The sequence below is a fragment of the Schistocerca piceifrons genome, chromosome 8 (assembly GCF_021461385.2).
Source record: "Schistocerca piceifrons isolate TAMUIC-IGC-003096 chromosome 8, iqSchPice1.1, whole genome shotgun sequence".
In the NCBI taxonomy this organism is placed as follows: domain Eukaryota; kingdom Metazoa; phylum Arthropoda; class Insecta; order Orthoptera; family Acrididae; genus Schistocerca; species Schistocerca piceifrons.
Window position 1 is genome coordinate 20,320,472 of NC_060145.1, and position 21,148 is coordinate 20,341,619.

The window sequence follows — 21,148 nt, forward strand, 5'->3', positions numbered from 1 at the left end:
TTTATTAATTATGACAGATCCAGCTGTGAAAGTTTACACTTTACAGCCCTTAGGTCTCTGCTAAATGCATGACTTATTTGTTCCAGTCTCGTGTGGTGGATTTGCTGGCAGCTGTGCAGATGTGCATGGAGCAGTTTCGCGTCGCTCTCAAGTCTTGCCCCTCTACATCGTCGCCTCAGGTGCCCCAAGTGTGGTTATCTACAAAGAATCACATGCCTGCTTTGGTGTCAGCATCATACGGTGATGCTGAATGGCGAGATAGTGATGCTCTCATTTGTGACATTGTTTCGACGACTGGGAATCTGAAAGCCTCTCTTGATATCCCTGTTATAAAGCTGAAATCAGTTGTGGAAGCATACAGTGGTTTACAGACAATTATGCAAAAACTCAAGAAATTGCAGTTAAAATTTGAAGAGGACGATACAAACCTTTCACAGAATCCGTTGGCAGAATGCCTTAGGTGGCTATCCACACATGTACATCAGGAATTGGAAAGTTTCCACCAGTCTAGTTTATTTGCAACAGTAAATTCACCATCATACAAAAGTGGTTCACAAGTGTTAGGAAGTGAACCAAAAACAGATGATTTCATGTTTGATGTGTTAAGTCAAGTTCCAAAAGTTCATCTGTCACCTGATCTTCTGCGAGACCCTACTTTTAGGCCCAAAATGAAAGAAACCCTTGTGAAAATTATGCTGGTTGTTCAGAAACTATATAAAAGGAGTGACAAAATATCAGTAGGTGCAGGAAACGATGATGTCTGCAATGTGATGGCGGGGGGAACTGACATGGAAGAAACACAGGGTATTGATAAGGAAAACAACATGACGAAGAATGCTGTGAATGTCATAAGTTCCACTCCATCTGTGGATAGTTTTGAACATGAAAGCCATCATGAGCTTCAAAAGGATCACTTTAAGGAGAAGATACTTGGTGGATTAAAAACTGACATTAGTTATTTGAATCTGAGTGCTATCTTTGACACTGTTTCAGATATTAAAAACATGTTAATTAGTGTATTAGAAGTAGGAAAAGAAACAGAAACATCTGTGTATTACAAAAGGTAAGAATGTAAAATAATAACCAGTATTAACGATAGGGTAGAATAATTAGAGTAATGGAATACACCTATATTACTATTGTTAATCCTGGATATGTTCATAAAGTAGACATTATGTAGCGTACCCTAATTGAAACTGTTTCAGAAAAAAAGTACTAATGATATTATTTCTTTCTATCACATGCACTATTTCATGAAGATGTAAAATTATGTGAAGTACCTTGGCACTTACACGTTTGCAACTGAATGGCACAATGGATTACGTGTACCATGAATAGTTGTCAGTGTGATTCTATTACTAAAACAGTTTTGTATGACCTTTTTGTCAGTAAACAGAACATATTACGAGGGCATGCTGGAAACTAATGCCTCAGAATTTTTTATTCTGTTATCAATATCGGTTGAGGCATTACATGTCACGCACATTACTCGGTCGACTTTCCCACTTTGCTGATGAAAGTTATGACACTCTGATGGTAGAAGGCTCCAAATTGTAGCATGTAAGAATGGCTGTGTGTAATGTAACTATATCAAAGGGTGCTGTAATTGAGTTGTGAACTGCCTCCAATTGAAATCCACAGAGAAATTAAAGCTGTGTACAATGAATGTAGTTTTGACATCAGTAATGTGAGACGTTGGGTTGTTTTTGCTTGTAATGGAGAAACCTCTGTGTGTGTGTGTGTGTGTGTGTGTGTGTGTGTGTGTGTGTGTGACAGAACTCAGAGCAGATGACTGCACAGAGCAACTGATGAGACCTATCGGAATTGGGTTGATGAACTCACCAGAGAACTCGCCAAAAACTCTGCTGTCTGCTAAGTTTGGAGTATCATGAGAGCATGTACAGGCTGTCATTGCAGAACTGCTGTAAAGAGAACTCAGTGCATGAATGCTTGTTCCTGACATGAAACAGAGGAGTCTAACATCTGTTAACAATTTCTTTTGCATTTTTAGTGTTAGAGTGGTGGGTTCCTTGACAACATTGTGACAGGTGATGAAAGCTGGTTTCCCATTTTGACTCAGAAAACAAGAGAGCAAGAGTAGAGTTCTGCCACGAAGGATCATGGACCCAAAAAAGTTCAAGACAATGCCGTCAGTAGAGAAAGTCATGCTCACAGTGCTCTGGGGTGTTCGCGATGTCGTGCATTTGGAATTCGTGCCCAAAGACACCACCATAAAGTCTGCACGGTACTATGACACCCTCAGAAAACTAAAAGCACAAATTCAAAGAGTTCCTCCATACATAGAGCATCCTGCCCTTGACCGTGATGTTTCCATGCCTTACACAAACGCTGTGGCATCTGCAATAGTGTGATGCCTTGCATTCACTGTTATCAGTCATCCTCCGTGCTGTCTCAACTTGGCTCCATCAGATTTTCATCCATTTCCCAAACTTAATCCACTTCAATTTGATAGTGATCGATTGTTTTAAGCAGAGATGAGCCTGTGGCTCTGCCAACAAAGTCAAACATTCTACAATGACAGTATTGACAAACTGTTCCCTCGTTGGGAGAAATGTGTTTGTCACCAGCATGACAGTGTAGAGAAATATGTAGATGTAACAAATAAAAATGTAAGTGTGTTCTATTTCAAAACCTTTAAAAGTTTGTACATAAAAAATTTGGAGGCATTACTTTTCAGCATGCCCTCGTATCATCATATAGTTTTGTGCAATCAGTATGTTGTGTCCAAATTAAATACTGATGTTGAATTTTAGGACATAGGACATTAAAAAATGAAAAATATTGAAATAAACAATCTTCTTTACATGTTAATTTTCAAATCTGATGTCATACATGCAACAACAGTTGCTTAACTGAGTGGCTTAAGGTAGTGTTTTTGTAAACAAAAGCCTCTACCTGGATCAGAATAACAAACTGATTGACAGTTGGTTGTCAGCAGGAGAGCTGTGCCATCTAATCTCACCATTGTCACCTCTCTCTGCTATTTTAAGTGCCAGTTACAACAGTCATTTGTGGAATGTGCCAGCAGGTGGCAACATAACTGCTGTGATCCATTTTGAGTTTTATTTCTCTGCACCATTTGTTTATTTTATGCAACAAAATGTTGGATGTTGCAATAGGAGCGAAAGTGCACAGTAAAGTGATATTACTGTTACTATCCTTTAAAACAAGCTTGGTATGGCATATTAGCATGAAGCATGTGAAAGTGTTCAAATCACTTTGTGTTGTTCTGATCCTGTTCTAGGCTGGATAATTACTTGATCAAGAGAAGTCAGCAAGTCATTCTTGTTGGATGTTGGCATTAGTAATGTGTGATGCCACTGATTATTCACTAAGTTACATCACAGTTATAGAGGAGGTTTGTTTTGGGGGACGGGGTGGGATGTGGGATGGGGAGGGGGGAGGGGGGAGGGAGGGATTGGAGGGGATAATATCATATCTCAGAAACAGACAAATATTTGGGATTCTTCTTTGCATGTACTTAACATTGTTGTAGCTGTTTGTCCCTGATACTATGAATCTTGATTTGACCCAGGAAAGTTCATTCACAATTTTTTCTTCATCCATGAATTGTGTGTACACATTTTGATGAGGTTTTTGAATGACACTTAAATTTTACTTCTAGTATGTGTGACTGAGATGTGACAACAAATAATAAAATTTAAAAGTAACCTCCAAAAGCATATCCTACTTCGTAATCCAGCTACCCATTAAAATAAAATAAAAACTTGCCTTCTGTATTAGATGTAGTAGCATCTCTGAGGGTGATTCTGTAAGGGATTGTGGCTGACTCTAGTGCAGAGATAGATGATAACTCCGGAGTTAAATTGATGAAATGCAACAATATGCAATGATGTCAGTGAAATCTGTTCAAAGCTGCTGCATTAATAGGAGGAAATGTCAATGATACTGACACTTTGGATGGGGACAGGAGGCTTGCTCAGATAACATGATGGTGTTGTCATCTTGTGGTAAGTAGGAGACTTGGGTTTGAATTCTATTAAAACATAAAGTTTCGTCTGTTGCAGCACTTTCATTACATTGCATTTTTAGCATTTTTGAACAGATTACACTGATACTGTGTTGTTTCATTGATTTCACCCAGATTAATTACATGCCCTTCATTCTGAGTCGGTTGGTATAAATTTCTATGGGATGGTAATCAGTGACCTTCAGCAAGATCCATTTTCCCAGCACACTGTTCCATGTAGCTTCCTAGTAGCTTTTGGTATACAAAAGTAGCAGAAGGAAAGATAAGTGGCAGTGAAAATTTGGAAACATAAGTCCCAATGAAAATCTAATGGCATGTGCATGTGCTGTTGTGTGTCTATCATAATCTTCATAGTATCAAGTAACCCAGTAGGACACATTCAAAAATATTTTACTGTCTCCTTCAACAGTCTTCCATTTAGCCAAATCATCCCCAGCCCAATTCCTCCACATTTAACCCACCATATTACATACAAAGGTATCAGAAACAGAAGATTTATGTTAAAGCATTTGACAGTATTACAATAAGGAGAAGGAGAGTAAAAATGAACATGAGCTTTTGTATCTGTGGGCAGAATGATTCAGTAAAAGAGCTTCTACGGAAGAAAATCAAATTGTAGAAAATAATAGGCAGTATAAAAAATGTAGGACATTTGTTGACTGAATTATTGCATATTAATTATCTATCTTCAGTTTGTGGGTATTTATTGTGTTAGTGATTGTGTGTTTTATCCCCATGCTCCACAGGCTGATTCAGATGCTGCTGCCATTCCTGCACCAGCTGGCACTCCTTGCAGAACTTACTGTATTTCAACAAATTCAGGCATTTCATGTATCATGCCAGTTACTCAATAAACTGTTGCCTTTGTTCCAGCATCTTGCACAAAAGGTAATTTTATTTCTCTCTCTTGCATCAGTGTAATAGTTGCATAATCATATATGAAGCTTTTATGCTGTAACCAGTACACTAAATTAATTATTTAACATAAGAAGTGGTAATTCGCAGTATGTATGATAGAAATACTTAAAAAAGAACACATTACAAAAACAGGAATTGCAGGATATAAAAAGGCAAGGAAAGGAAATCACTCATTTGTAGTTGATTGCTGTGTGATGCATTCAATCAGCTATTGATGAAAGGTTGCCTTTCTTTGTTTTAATTTAAAATAGAACACCGTACTGCTAACGTTTGGAACAACTGGTTCCTTTTTCAGAGAGAAAAAAAGGGATTGAGTGGAGAGCTTGGAAAAGGAAAGGGGGTAGGAAAATGAAGGAATCCCTCTCTGTTTCTTACTCAGTCCTTCCCATTATCTCTGAAAAGAAGGTGGTGCATTGCTTACTAATCTACTGTCTGTGATGTTCTGGGCTGTCTGACACCTCAGATAGTAAGCCGTTACGCAGAATTGGATTGAACGCTCACATGTGCAGAACAGAAGTTTTGCCTTCAACATACATTGCCTCGCAGGTTGTAGGACTTCAGTGTGACATAACATTTGCCCCTAAGCAGTCATTGTTAAGCCAGCAAAATCAGATTGTGTTTTTTGTGTGTGTGTGTGTGTGTGTGTGTGTGTGTGTGTGTGTGTGTGTGTAGTCACAGTTGTGGTTTCAGAGTGGTCTTTATTTCATTGTCTATAAAAATGAGCTACTCCTCTATCTTAACTTCCCGTCATTGCTCACAACTGGTGTTACCTACACACAGTTTGAGGCAAGAGTGCGGATGGCCCCTCATAAATCTTTTTCACTCAGATGTCAGTATTTTTTTTGCTATGGGAAAATATGTGATGGCCACTGTTCTTTTATTTATTTATTTATTTATTTATTTATTTATTTAAGGTTTATTTGAATCGTACAGTTTAACCTATTGAGTGAAAAGTCAGGTTAACAGCAGCAAAGGTAGTAGAATGACACTCGTGAAGGAGGATGATGGCATCTTATATAGTAACATTGTTATTCAAATGATGAAAAAGAAACTATGTAGGGAAAATCCACCAGAACTTCTCTCCCTCTCCCTCTCTCCCTCCCCTCCAAAAGCATTTTAAATATTAATTGCACAAAAAAATCATTGTCCACATTTTAGATACTAGTTTTATAGTTCCACATTCTGACAACCTTATTTTATATAAAGACTTGGAAAATAGAAGAAATGTCTTAGAATGTTGTGTATAACTGTTGTCTACAGATTAACACTGCTCAAATTACACTCAGTGGTTTGATGACAGAGTAATCCCAAACAATTAAACTAATCTTATCTTTGTATCATAAATACATTGTCTTACAGTCACAGAAATTGGCCGTATGATAGCACACTTCTTCCAATACAACTTATCGCATGACTAATGGAAATAAGAAGAAGTGGCAACATATGTTTTCATATTTTGTATTGACTGGAATGGTGCCATGAAAGCAGGTTTGACCACTACCAAATACAAATCAAACTAAATCCCTATCAAATAAGAAATGATTTAAATTTCTTTGGATTATACCCTGATGTGCCAATACATTATGACCACCTGCTTAATAGTTTGTTTGTCCATCTTTGAAATGAAATACATGACTTACTCTGCATATCACGGATCACCGACAGTTTGTCGGTAGGTCTGTGGAGGTATGTGGCGTTAGATGTGTATGCGCAGGTCATGTAATTTGCATAAATAATGGGGCCGCTGATATGCATATGTGGTGCTTGCGCCTGATTGCGACCTGGACGTGCTCCGTAGGATTTACATCAGACGAATTTGGTTGTCCTGATGACGTGAGTTCACTATAATGCTCCTCAAACCACTGTAGCATGGTTTTGGCTTGCAGGTGGTATGCAGCTGTCAGCATCAAATCTTTGATTACTACCACAGGTCTGATGCAAGTACAGGAAAATGTCTCCCATAGCATAATACTGCTCCCACCAGCCTGCACCGTGTGCTGCACGTTTCGAGCTGCCAATGACGGCGTTTGCGGAGACGACCACCAACCTAGTATAACAAAAATGTGATTCACCCAAAGAGTTGACATGTTTCTATTGATCGACGGTCAAATCCTGATAGTCCTGTGCCTACTGAAATTTTAGTTGTTGATGTCTTTGGGTCAACATGTGAACACTGAGTACTAGGCTGCTGCGGAGCTCTATGTTCAACGATGTACGATGAATGATGTGCTCTGAAAGACTTGTGCATGCACCAGCATTGTGTTCTCTTGTCAGGGATGCCACAGATCAGCATATGCCCTACTTTACAGAGCAGACAAGCCTCTGAACCCCACATTCTGTGGAGAGTGTTGGAGACCCAACCATTTAGTGCCTAGTGGTAGTTTCACGGCCTCTCCACCTCTTTCTGTAGATGCTCACGACAGAAGCATGTGAACATTTGACCAACTTTGCCATTTTCGAGACACTCATTCACAGGCATTACGTAATAATAACCTGTCCTGTGACAGAGTCGCTTATCTCAGTGGGTTTCCCCATTTGCAGCACATATCATTGCTAGGGTAATCCCCGTTCGCCTCTGCTGCACTTACATACTTTTGTTACTGCATCGTGTGCCTACAACGTCACCGTGCGGCATGCCACCTTGGGGTGGTTTGAACATGGTGGCTGTAATTTTCAAACTACATTTAACTATGTGTAATTAAATTGATCAAATTATTATTTTATTTCTTTTTTTCTGCAGGGCTTTGGCATACCTCCTGATCTAATGCCAGATGATGAAGGTGAGGATTCGGGACCTGCTAAAGGAGGTATGGGGCTAGGTGATGGCGAAGGTGAGACAGATGTTTCGGAGCGAATTGAGAGTGAAGATCAGTTGGAAGATGCCCGCCCTAAGGGACAGGAGCCAGAAACAGATGATGAAAAGGAGTGCAAGGTGCGTTGTGTATATCATATCCTATTGATTAAATCTGCTTAAAGGAAGTGTAAGTAGTTCATTTGTTGTCTGTTCTTGGGACCATAAGAGCTCACCAGATAAAAAATTGGTCGCTCCTGGAGAAATTATGACAAGCATCATTTAACACTGTGTAATTTTACCCCTGAACTCTATAACTGCCTGGATTCAGTTAGGAAGTGAGTCCACATCGCGGGGATGCTGATGTCAGTATTTTCCCAACTGTTCCAGTGTGTCCCACAGATTTTCTGTGGGGTCCAAGTCAGGTGATTTTGCCGGACAATCAAGATGTAATTGGATGGGGGACTGTTCAGAAAACCATTCACATATTCTTCCGGCAAGATGAACTTCATTGTTGTTGTCTTTGTGTGGATGGACCTTCATTCACTGCCTGCAGAAACTGCTGTCGGGTTTGGAAACAATTCTGATTCTGAAACACATATCCGGTCCCTCTCAGTCAGGATTTTTTTCTGAACACATTTTTGATGACATGTTTCATGGCCATGTGCGATACACCATTGCTTGTAGACAGGTTGAACAGTCTGCTGCAAAGCACCAATGCAGCAACTTCACACACCATATGGCCAAGGGCATGACCAAACACAATTCCCCTTTGTGCCACTCTGTCAAGTCCTTACATTTACCTACAGTAACGCACAATACCTGCTTGAAACATAAATGTTTCACTGATCACACCACCACATGCTCACATAGAGACTGTGTGTGCACAGCTGAGCACGTGACTCGATTGCTGTGCCCCTGTAAAAGCTGAGATATTTGTCTGTGGGTGTGCACTGGGCTGACTAGTTTTTTTGTTCAGTGAGCTTATGATGATGAGCTGAACATAAATGTTGTGCTTCTGACATACAGGTGAAAGTAGCTGATATGAACTGCAAAATATCTGAAGAAATTGTCATTATTTTTATGTTTTTACAATTATTTAGAGACTTGTCTAGAATATAGTATAGTCCCGATCGTTCTCGCAACAGAGTGGGACATTGTCAGTTATCTACATTTCTTAATACAAAGATGCCAATCATTTCTATTGTTCTATTTTGTTCCTATTGCCTGCTCTATTCCCATTTAAATTTCATCCGTCAATCAACATCTTAAAGCCAAATGCTGAGGGGGTTTCTGGGGAACAAGCAGCTGATTTCGTTCCCCAGCCTCTTTCAGATACGAGCTTCTGCTCCGTCTCTAATGGCCTCCCTGCCAATGAGGTTATAAATCCTAATCTTCCTTCCTTCAATACAATGTTCTCTAATATTTCATCATCACTTTCAGAAAATGTCAGTAGTACTTGGGTTTTGAACCAGATCTCTGTTTATGCTGGGGATCATCATTATTCAGTACTGAATTTTTCTTTAATGAAGGCCAACCTGCTACAGAATTATTAATTGTTGCGAGCTATAATAAAAAGGGCGAGATCATGAATGCTATATTTTCAAATAGAGTTAAGTATCATGCTACAAAGTACTATTAGCTGCAACCTCCAGTTACACCTTATACATGTTCAGAGTGTAAAAATGCCACAGTAGTATACACTCCCATATGGCAAGACACTTTATTTTATGTCGGATACATTTGTTCAGTAACTTTGGTCTGTATGGCTGTAAATGGGGGGGGGGGGGGGGGGATGGGTGTTGCCATGCTTACTCCTTATTTTGGACATTTGGGTTTATGATAGGATGGCACATGGCGTACCTTTCACATAAAAAATGTTGTGCACGTTCAGGAAGAGTGGTACAAATTTTCTTGAGTCATTGTTCAGAATTTATATGATAATTTCTGCCATAAGATTATATACCATACAACCATAGAGTGGCCTTAAAATCCTCAGTTTTTTAATAGTCAGTGAAGTTACTCCATGTTTTGCCCATTTGCAGATGATGTATCTGTCACTGTGACCAAAAGTAAGTATTCTTGGTATTAGTTTTTAATTATTCTGATCACCCCCGCCTCCCTTCCCCCCCCCCCCCACCCCCCTCTCATGTCCTTTCTGTTTTGTGTAGAATTTAAAGTCCAATAATGTTTCATAACTAAATTATTTTATACAGGAGGAATCGAAAGGAATAGAAACATCAGAGGATTTTGGTGGTAAAGCACAAGATATTGATAAAAGTGGAGATGATGAGAATGAATCAGAAGGTAATAGTGAAGAAGATTTGGATGCTGAAATGGATGACACTACAGGTGCAGAAGAGAAACTTGATAAACAGGTATAATATTCTAGTTTTAACTATCATTTCGTCGAACATTGGAATTACGATTTTATTATATCTTTTAGATTACTGCTTCTCTTCACGTAAAAAGTTGAAAACAGTTGCTTGGCACATTATTTTGATGCTGGTATTAAGAAGCTTCTTCCAAAATTCAATAGCAGAACTACCACTACATTTTAGTCCTTTTAATCTCCATCTTTTTTTTTTTAATTCCAGTAGCTCCAACTGTTAAATACTTTATAATAGCCAGTAAGACTGGAGAGCCATTTGCCACAAAGTCAGTGGCAAAAGATTTTCTAGGAATTAAAGTTAATAAAGTGCATTCAGATAATAGATTGGAATATCAGCAATGTAGGAAAAGATAGATTGCTACTTACCATAAAGATCACACATTAAGTTGCAGATAGGCACAATTAAAAGACACTTACACAAAGCTTTCAGCCACAGACTTCATGAGAAAAGGAAAGAGAAACACTCACCATTCATTTACACAAGTGAGCACACCTCATGCGCACATCACAACCAATTATGGCACCCTGGACCAGAATGCAGCTGTCACGTGGAATGGAAACAGCAATCTGGAGGGGGGCAGGGAAGGAGAAGGGACAGCAGGGTATGGCGTGGTGGTGGTGGTGGTGGTGGTGGTGGGGGGGGGGGGGGAGGAGGAGGAGGAGGAGGAGGAGGAGGAGCACTGTCTGATAGGACTAGTCTGCTAAAAGATGCAATGTCTGGCCGAAAACTTTTTGTAAGTGTCTATTAATTGTACCTGTTTGCTACTATGAAGTTTCCTGCCAACTTTACCTTCTTAAAATTTTTCATTTTCGAAGTTTGGTTTATTTGCAAATCAGCATCTTTATTGATATTAGTAAACTGTTACCTAATATTGGTCTAATAATCCAGAATTGTTTCATAATAAATAAATAATAATAAAACTGAAAAAAATTTTTGTAGTTTTCACATCATAAATTAAACATTTATAAAGAAATCATATCGGTGATTTTCCTTCTCATTTGTATCCACAACAAAGTTGCAGATAAAATTTCTGAGATGCCATTGCCCATGAGCTCCATGCAATGTTTAGGGCACGATATTTTATTACACGACATAACTGTGCCACAGTCAGTAATGGAAACATTTTATCGATGAACCGACAAGTTGAGGGTATTTGGTCACAACTCCTGTACCACTGATTTTAACACTGTGTCTATCTTACTGCCATTCAGATAAGACTCTGACATTGACAAAGGTATCAGTAAATGTATGTTTCTTAACTGCCTCCAGTGAATTTTCGATTGGTTCTTTGTACCTAACATAGATAAAAGGGAGATCATGTGGTGATAATTCTGAAGTAGAAGAGCCAGTCACACTGAATCACTCACTCTAGTTTCCATGCAAACAATATTTTTTATTTATACATTGACATGTCCATTTTTTTTTTTCAACAAAGATCTCTTTCTGCTTGTTATCAGCTCTCTAACAGTGCAAGATTGATACTAAAAAGCCACTCATTCCTAAGCTGAAATTACAAGATTAACGTCTGAAAATGGGAATATCAGAAAAAGTCAAAATAACTGTGATTTCATGCTAACTCTCCACAATTGAAGCATAATTCTGCTGCCAAATTTTTTTGTCATTGGGAATGGAAAACTACTGTTACTGATTGCTTCACACTTTGTTCTACAGGATGTTAATGCTCGTCTTCCAACATCCGCAGTGGACCACAAAGCATTCCCAGATTCCACAGGTTCAAAGTAGTTGCGAAAATTACAAGGGAAATGTCATAAGTAATGCACCTTTTTTTTTAAAGTACATTTTTATTTTTTTTTCTCTTCAATATCTGTTAACACTCCTCTCAACCTCCCTGCTTCTCTGTGACTGAATCCCAATGTGTCAGAAGCTCTATTATTCCATCCAGGACTCATATCCGAGCTGTAGGGAGGATGTGGCAACAATTCCAATCTGTATTCACAAAGCTTTTGAGCTACAACATTGCCAGTATGAAGTCAAGAATTGCTGTGGAGACGAGTGGCCCAGTCTCGAGCAACTGAGGTCAGGTTTTGTGCTCTTCTCTGCACAGATTTTGCGTGAAATTATGGTAGTAATACACTGGTGTGAAAACGTGTTCCACACGGGACTCGATCTGTCTTGATGTTTTGGCCATTACCAAAAATCTTCATTTGATTGACTGCATTGAAATGCGATGGGGAGTTCCCTTGTTAAACAGGAGATTACTTACTGTATGGCTCTGTGGAACACAATATAGAATCCACATTTAAAAAAATAGATGACCAAAGAAAATGTTTTCTTCAAGAGTCCACTCTAATGAATTATGTTTATTTCAGGTACTTGTAGAATTTTTCCCTCCTCGCAACTCAAAATCTTCACAGCAGCATCACACTGAATCTTTTCCTTGCATGGTTCACTGCTAAGACCTCATTCTTAAACGAGTAAAATAGCACCAAATGGGAGCACAAGACAAAGTCCAAATATTATTTGCATAGTGAGACCATAAATCACAGACAGAAGCCTCTAGCGTTAAGCTATCAGAGTTCCTCTTCAGATATCAGATGTGTCTTCAGCTGCTTCTTCCTCATTCTTTTTCTTCACTTCATGGATTATTCTGTAGGTTTATTCTGTTAGGATTTTCAAAACATGCAACATATTCAGTTCCGCACATCTAGGGGTACTATGTCAGTGATAAGTGTAACATGTGGCCACGAAATAATAAATGGGGTGGAAACTTCAGAATTCTTAGGTGCCCATATTGATGAGAATTTAAACCATAAAAAACCCATTTTGAAACTCTTAAAATAATTTAGTTCAGCCAGATTTCCTCTTAGAATCATTGCACATCTTGAGGAGAGACAAAACAATAAGTGGACATATTTTGCATACTTTCAGGCAATGGCATCATATGGAATATTGTAACTTATTTTTAAGAAAGGAATTTTTCATTGTATATAAAAATGCTGTAAGAATAATACCATGGAATCCATATTTTACATTTTCATGTGGTCCAGACTTAAAAGCAAAGTTGAGGAAAATATTAAAAAAACCCTAAATATGAGCAAAAACACATTTAATTTATATATAGGATTAGAAATCATAATCCTCTCCAATACTTTGTATAAAATCTAAGTGAGGGAAATGAAATGTGCAATACAGTGTTTATGCAATAACTTGTGGTAATGAATTGCATCAGCTCTTAAAAACTCACAGATTAAAAAATTAGAATTGGTATTTGGGTACAAGATAATGAGCTGTTTTGTGACATGCTATGATAATCAAGCTATTTTCTGACATGCCATGACTACAAATTATATGTTCGAAACACATGTTTTAGAGAGATCATTCTTTGTGGTCACCCAGAAAAAAAAAAAACTTGATGAACAAGTTGAATTAAACCAATAACATCACAACAGCTAAGCGGTTAAACCATAAGCATAAATGCGGACATCTGCTTCATGACATACTTTGTCACCATCGCTGTTATTGTTTAATGCTTTTCTTATGAGCTGAAATTCATATTCCCACCACTGTTAAAGTGTTATTTTAGGCTTGATGAGAGAAACAGAGACATGAAGAAATGAATTTACTTCCCCAACTGACGTTACAAGCTTATTAGAAGGCAGCTCAGTGAATTTCTGTACGCTGTAAAATGTATATTTGAAAGTAAGCTGAGGCGCTATAGTTTCACTTCATACCCTTTATCACTGCTGCCAGTCTTTACGATCTACAGTGTGTGTGGCGTAAAGTATTTATACAATTAGTATATGTAGTTGTTGCAAATCTATCATGTCAGATTTGAACATGAAAGTCTTGAAAATGTTTTATCGCAAAATCCTTGATCTATTTCCGTGTGACATCTCTGTCATAGCACTTCATCTGCATGAAAAGTATAGTTTTAGCACTTCACAAAATGCTTTCACGTCTACCTGCACTCCCATCACTGAAGGGCCATTACCCCTCTCCACACATCTAATAGGTGAGCTCATTTGACATGTTTTAGTATGGTGTGGTGGCTGTGCTGGCTGATGGGTGACTTAACAAGTCACCAGCCAATAAGAGTTCAGTAGCAGGAAATGGGTGATGTTTTCTCGATTATGACCGATCAGATTCTTTGAGACTCGGTGTTTGAATTTGAAAGGTTGACGATTGATATTGTTGCTGAATACAATACTTCAGAAATACATGCAAAAAGATGAGACTGAATTATAAGTGGCACAAGAAAAGATGGTGGCTGGGCCCTTTCATCATGTATTAGCTCAGTTCAGAACACTTTGCCACAACTGTCTTGTTTTTCCATTACCACTGCAACGTAGCAGTTGTGTTGGCAACACCAACCGTGGATTACATCAGTTCCTTTCTCACACCTCCTCTCCCCACAGTGGCCTAAAATATCCTCTTAATGTTGCCACCACCAGTGGAGCGAACCATCTGTTATATGAGCCACTTTTAACTTGTTCGTCAGCCATAGTGGCCGACCGGTTCTAGGTGCTTCAGTCCGGCACCGCGCGACTGCTACGGTCGCAGGTTCGAATCATCCTCGGGCGTGGTTGCATGTGATGTCCTGAGGTTGGTTAGGTTTAAGTATTTCTAAGTTCTAGGGGACTTACGACCTCAGATCTTAAGTCCCATAGTGCTCAGAGCCATTTGAACCATAACTTGTTCAGTCACATCAAATGTCAATAGGAAGAAAATGGGACGAAGTCAGGCAAGACGTCGAGCAAGAACTTAGAATCGAGGTAAACCTTATTAGGAAGAAATGCAATATCAGGGAATTTTTAGCATTGATCTTACAGGTTTTTCACAGGAGCTACGAATTTATGATGTAGAATTGCAGAAAACGTAAAATTGGGGAATGTACAATCGAGGTTCCACAGTATGTGGTGCTCACACAAGATCAAATTGTAGACTTCTCTTAAAGGAGTTGAGCATGCTGACAACTGCTTCACGTATATTTATTCCCTCATGATGTGTGTTGTAAGTAATCCACTACAGTTCAATAGGAACAGTGATTTATGTAATTACAATACCAGAAGGAAAAGTGACATTCATTATTCCATGTTAAGGTTGTCTGTTGGAAGGAGTGCACAATACTGCAACAAAAATTTTTCATCACTTACCCAGTGATGTAAAATGTCTGACAGACAGCAAAGTAAAATCTGAAAACAAACTGAAAAAGTTTCTCCTTGATAACTCCTTCTAGAAGAATTTTTATTACTGTAATTTGTAAAAGGTGATGGCTAACACACATAATCTGTATATTTTTTTCTTTTTGGCAGGGTGGGGAGACCACTACAACAACTACTTTAAAATATTTTGAATCTAACCATACCTACAAATCAATTTGCGATGTGAACATAAAATAATTTGTTCCACATCATTACGATCTGTCATGCAAAATGATGTGTGGAATTTGGAACTATCTAATTATATTGTCTGAGACCACTGTCTCTCTACTGGTCATCCTGTCGTGGTTGATTACAGTCATATCACAGAAAAATGCTGAGTCTTGGTTAACCAGCATCTACAACCAGTTGTCTGTAGTCTCCTTATAAGAATCCAACAACTATTTACTTTTTTTGCCACCTTTCCCCATCCTGTTACAGTGAGACTCCCCACTTGGTCACTGCGGATGCTACACTATGTAATCAAAAGTATCCGGACACCTGGCTGAAAATGACTTAAAAGTTCGTGGCACCCTCCATTGATAATGCTGGAATTCAATATGGTGTAGGCCCACCCTTAGCCTTGCTGACAGCTTCCACTCTTGCAGGCATACATTCAATCAGGTGCTGGAAGATTTGTTGGAGAATGGCAACCCATTCATCATGGAGTGCTGCACTGAGGAGAGGTATTGATGTCGGTCGGTGAGGCCTAGCATGAAGTCAGCATTCCAAAACATCCCAAAGGTGTTAGTAGGATTCAGCTCAGGATTCTGTGCAGGCCAGTCCATTACAGGGATGTTGTTGTCTTGTAACCACTCCGCCACAGGCTGTGCATTATGAACAGATACTTGATCGTGTTGAAAGATGCAATCACCATCCCCGAAGTGCTCTTCAACAGTGAGAAGTAAGAAGGTGCTTTAAACATCAATGTAGGCCTGTGCTGTGATAGTGCAGTGCTAAACAACAAGGGGTGCAAGCCCCCTCCACGAAAAACACAACCACACCATAACACCACCTCCTCCGAATTTTACTGTTGGCACTAAACACATTGGCAGATGACGTTCACCGGGCATTCGCCATACCTACACCCTGCCATTGGATCGCCACGTTGTGTACCATGATTTGTCACTCCACATAACGTTTTTCCACTGTTCAATCGTCCAAAGTTCATGCTCCTTAGACCAAGTGAGGCGTCATTTGGCATTTACTGGCATGATGTGTAGCTTATGAGCAGCCGCTCGACCATGAAATCCATGTTTTCTCACCTCCAGTCTGTCATAGTACTTGCAGTGGATCCTGATGCAGTTTGGAATTCCTGTGTGATGATCTGGAGAGATGTCTGCCTATTACACATTACAACCCTCTTCAACTGTTGACAGCCTCTGTCAGTCAACAGACAAGGTCAGCCTGTATGCTTTTGTGCTGTATATGTCCCTTCATGTTTCCACTTCACTACCACATCAGAAACAGTGTACCTGGGGATGTTTAGGAGTGTGGAAATCTCATGTACAGACGTATGACACAAGTGACACCCAATCACCTGACTCTGTTCGAAGTCCATGAGTTCGGCAGAGAACCCCATTCTGCTCTCTCACGATGTCTAATCACTACTGAGGTCACTGAATGGGGTACCTGGCCGTACAATGCATCTAATATGAAAAATGTATGTTTTTTGGGTGTGTCTGGATACTTTTGATCACATAGTGTACTTCCCTATACACTAAAAACCTATTCCACGGCTCCAGGTACCCGCAGGTATATTCATGGATATCTGGAATAATAATTATTTTTTGGGTCAAAGCAAGAATGAATGCATTTATTCGTAGCATGTATCTGTGGACAGTGTCAGTGTTAAGTTGCAATTTTCACTTACATGCAGTATGTGTAGTCGATATACAAAATAGTGTGAAGCAGTGCTACACATTGTTTTGGAAGGGTAGTTGAAAACCTTCAGATATTCTTGGATGTCTGCAGCACCCATTTTCAGTAGAAATTTGCTTTCTTTCTTTATCTTCGACCTACAGTCACTTTACACATGTCTGTTCACTTTACATTATTGAGCCCTTATATTTCATGCAATCTGAGAAACATGTTCCCCAAGACAACCCTGACCATAGAAATAGATACCTGAAATGTACAAGGTGTGATTTTTATGATATCCTTAACTATTGCCTTTTGCAGTGACCCTCTTTAGCAATGAAAGAAATGGCATGGACTGAATTTTGTGCAAAATGAAACAAAATGACTGTACTATACTGAGAGAAACCAAACTGAAATTAATTATTTTGCACAAAAAAATTTGTAATTTTTGATGAAAAAGAGAGAACTCAAAAGACATAGCCACTTCACGTGGAAAAGGTGTACACTCATAAAAGACACAAATGTGGGACTTTATGTTTGGTGAAGCATAAGTGTGATGCTGTGGCATTGTGCTCAGGGTTTTTGTTGTGAACCAGAACGGCTCTCTCGGATATTTGCGAATCACACAGGTGCGACTCATCACCTCAGACAACTGCCTCATCTTGCACCCAACGTTCAGATAGTATTATTTTTTCCCTGAACAGTATGTTAAGCACTAACATTGCCATTTTATTGTAAGTGCATTTATACATGGAATATTTCAATATAATAACAGGACATTATTGTATTTGAGATGGAAGAATTGCATAGTATCAATTTGAAACAATGGTAAATCTGCAATGGGATAACAATATGAAAGGAATAGAGTGCTGCTCGCCACTTAGAGGAGGCATTGAGCAGCAGACTGGCACATTTAAAATAGTTTCAGCCCAGCAGTCTACGTAAAGTAGCACTCAAAAGTATTTTGACAACATAAAATTCGTTATTATTTCTTTTAAAATAAGATGCTACCAGACAGTATCTTGAGTATAGTGGAGAACAGTATAACTGTGACTATTCGAAGGTGTCAGATTGTGACTTGTTTGTTTACATTCTGTGCTGCTGGTTGAATGCAACTTTCAGTGAGCTCAAAAGTATATTGACACACAGTTTTCTCCATGAATTCGTGGATGTTACTTGCTTCTTAGTTCTGATTGCTAGTGATATTTACTTATAGTGGTTGTTTAAATATACCGAAATGTAAGGAATATTCCAGTGACACTTTTGGAAGGTTGCTGTCAACAGCTGTTACCTAAAGTATAAAATGCATATTTGAACCATCAGCTGTTTTTCCTTTAAACACAGACATCTACCGGTTTTGGTCTTGGATCATCATCACTTAAAATAAAAACAGCTGATGGTTCAAATATGCATTTTATACATATTCTAGTGACTTTAGAAACATCTTGATAAATGCACTGAAGCAAGGACTGAAACAAACCGAAGTGTGTTGTCAGCTTGTTAGTACATAGAACAAATTATATAATAAACGGAAGACTGTCAAAAATAAGCCTCACAGTGGATGTCCAAAAAATATCTCCTAAAACAGATCATATCATAAAAAAGTTATCAACAAGCGATGTTTGCAAGTCAGCTGTAATGATACAAAGAGAATTAAAAGAAAAATATAACATCGACACTCACATTTTCACTGTCAAATGACACTTGAAACTCATTGGAGTACATGGATGAAGACCGACGAAAAAGCCTTTAATGTCTATGAAAAGCAGGAAGTCCTGACTTGCAAATGGGCCCAGATCATGGTCAAGTTCAGACTGGAGAGTGACAAGAGCAAATTTAATTTAATGTCATCTGATGGTACCAAGTATATTCGACATCCTGTAAATAAAAGCTATGACTTTCGGTACCTAATTCCCATGGTCAAATATGGAGGTGTGATGATTTGGGGATGTTTTTCACACTCTGAAGTTGGACCAATAGTTCGAATTCAAGGTAATATGGATGGGTTCGTTTACGAAAAACTATGGAAGACTCAAATGCTACCATACGCTAAACACCACATGACAGCTGGAAGCTATTTTCAACAAAATAACAATCCCAAGCACAACTCCAAGTGCATTAGTGATTTTTTTTTTTAAGCGCAAAAAAAAATCAGGGTTTTGGAGTGGCCAAGTCAAAGTCCAGATTTGAATCCTATAGAACATATGGGGGAGGAGTTGGATCACACAATAAGAAAAAAAAAATTATTCAAGAAGCTCTCAAAAATGAGTGGGATAAAACTCCGATGGATCGATTCCAAAAGTTGGTAGACTCAGTACCGGCATGCTGTGAGGCTGTCATAAAAGCCAAGGGATATTCCACTAAATATTTATTTGCTTATCATGGTAGATGATAATTATGTGTTAAAAATATTTTTCAACAATGTCAAAATACTTTTGCTCCACCATTGTCCACGTTAAAAAAATTGCACTCTATTATGTTGCGAACAAGGGATACTTGGTCACTGCTCTATAGAACATTGAATATCCATCAATGAAATAAATTACTGATTTAAATGTGTAATATTTGTTTGTAATTAATCCAATTAATATGTTTGTCAAAATATTTTTGAGTGCTAATGTATAAATGTGCCTGCCTGTTGTTAAACGCTTCCTCTTAAGTGATGAGTAGCACTCTGTCCCATTCATATTGTTATAATAACAATCTCTACGTTTGACTTTGTAGTTTGGTTTTAAAACTAGCAGTACAATATAAATGCTGTAACTATTATTGTTACTTTATGAAGGTGTGGGGTAGTGACTCAGAGGATGAGAAAGAAGAGGAAATGCCTGAAGATGATGCCAGAGGGGGAGAGAAGGATGGGGAACCAGAACTTGGAGCAGCCAATGGCAAAAGGAAACGTGATGAAGAGAGTGATGAAGAAGCTGGGAGTGGTGATGAAAAGCGCAAACAACAGCGTCCAGAAATTAATGAAATGGATGAACCTGAGCCAGATGATGATCAGATTGACCCATATCATGGTAAGTCATTAACTCTTATCAAATGGTTTCTAAGTTTTACTGTGCAAATTCCAAAATTATATGTTAAAGGGAGTGTCATTAAACTCTGCTTCTAGCAGAGGACATTATTGGGGTTCTGCGCTGCCAAGTAAACGTGGTAATCTTGAAATGGCCAAGCTGTTGAAACAAATTGTGGAATAGTGTAGGAGCTTGACTGTTCAAAGCTTTTGCACTGGGCACTAAATAACAGAAATAATTTGTGTGTTTAAATATCCGAAATTCAGATTTCAGCATACGGGCAATGAAGTGCCTCTTGGAAGGCCATGCCCCCAGGACTTCTGACATGGTCAAAAGGTCTCAAGTGTTCATTTAAGAGAATCCAAGGCAATTGTTGCAATAATTGGTATACACGAACTGACAGTGTATAGAATTGCCAAGCGAATCTTCAATAAAAAGCCTACACATTGAAGTTAAGACAGATGCTCACAAAGAATTCTAGGGCAAGTACAGTCAGTAGCTGGTGCATGCAGCTGTGTTGGTTGAAAAGCAATGCTGTGGGTGACTCAGATTGTTTTTAGGCAAGATGATTTTCAAGGTACGTGCAAAAACAACTGGAGAAATGACTTCTGGCTAGCACACGAATTAGAGTACACACTGTTGTTGCGAAAACAAAATTATTCCTCTATCTTCATGCGCTAAGAATTGTGTCTATAGGGTCATGTCATGACCTTTGACACCCCCCTCCCCCCAATTTGTTGTCATGCAGCTTTACAGTGAACACGAGTGCTACCAATCATATAATTAACAGGAATTTTCAACAAAAGAATATAATTTGTAAGAAGAGTAAGTAATGAGGGATTTGTAAGTTTCCTTTTAAATTGGCAGCGATTCCCAGTTTCTTGATTTATGTTAGATGGGGTTAGCCAAATATTTTTGCACCAGAGAACACAACTTCACTCTGATATCTAGACAAAAAGGTGAACTCTAAATGATCATTTTCGTGCCCTGTTTTGAGG

The 21,148-nt window shown here is 38.7% G+C and overlaps 1 protein-coding gene across 1 annotated transcript in view; it reads left to right on the forward strand.

Moving 5' to 3' along the window:
- LOC124711322 (midasin-like) overlaps positions 1-21,148 on the forward strand; it is a 146,908-nt gene that overhangs the window by 59,398 nt on the left and 66,362 nt on the right. Inside the window, exons 9-13 of the mRNA XM_047241340.1 lie at positions 87-1,063; positions 4,759-4,900; positions 7,671-7,862; positions 9,938-10,099; positions 19,919-20,153. Coding sequence (XP_047097296.1) covers positions 87-1,063; positions 4,759-4,900; positions 7,671-7,862; positions 9,938-10,099; positions 19,919-20,153 — 1,708 coding nt within the window. The remainder of the gene's footprint in view (positions 1-86; positions 1,064-4,758; positions 4,901-7,670; positions 7,863-9,937; positions 10,100-19,918; positions 20,154-21,148) is intronic.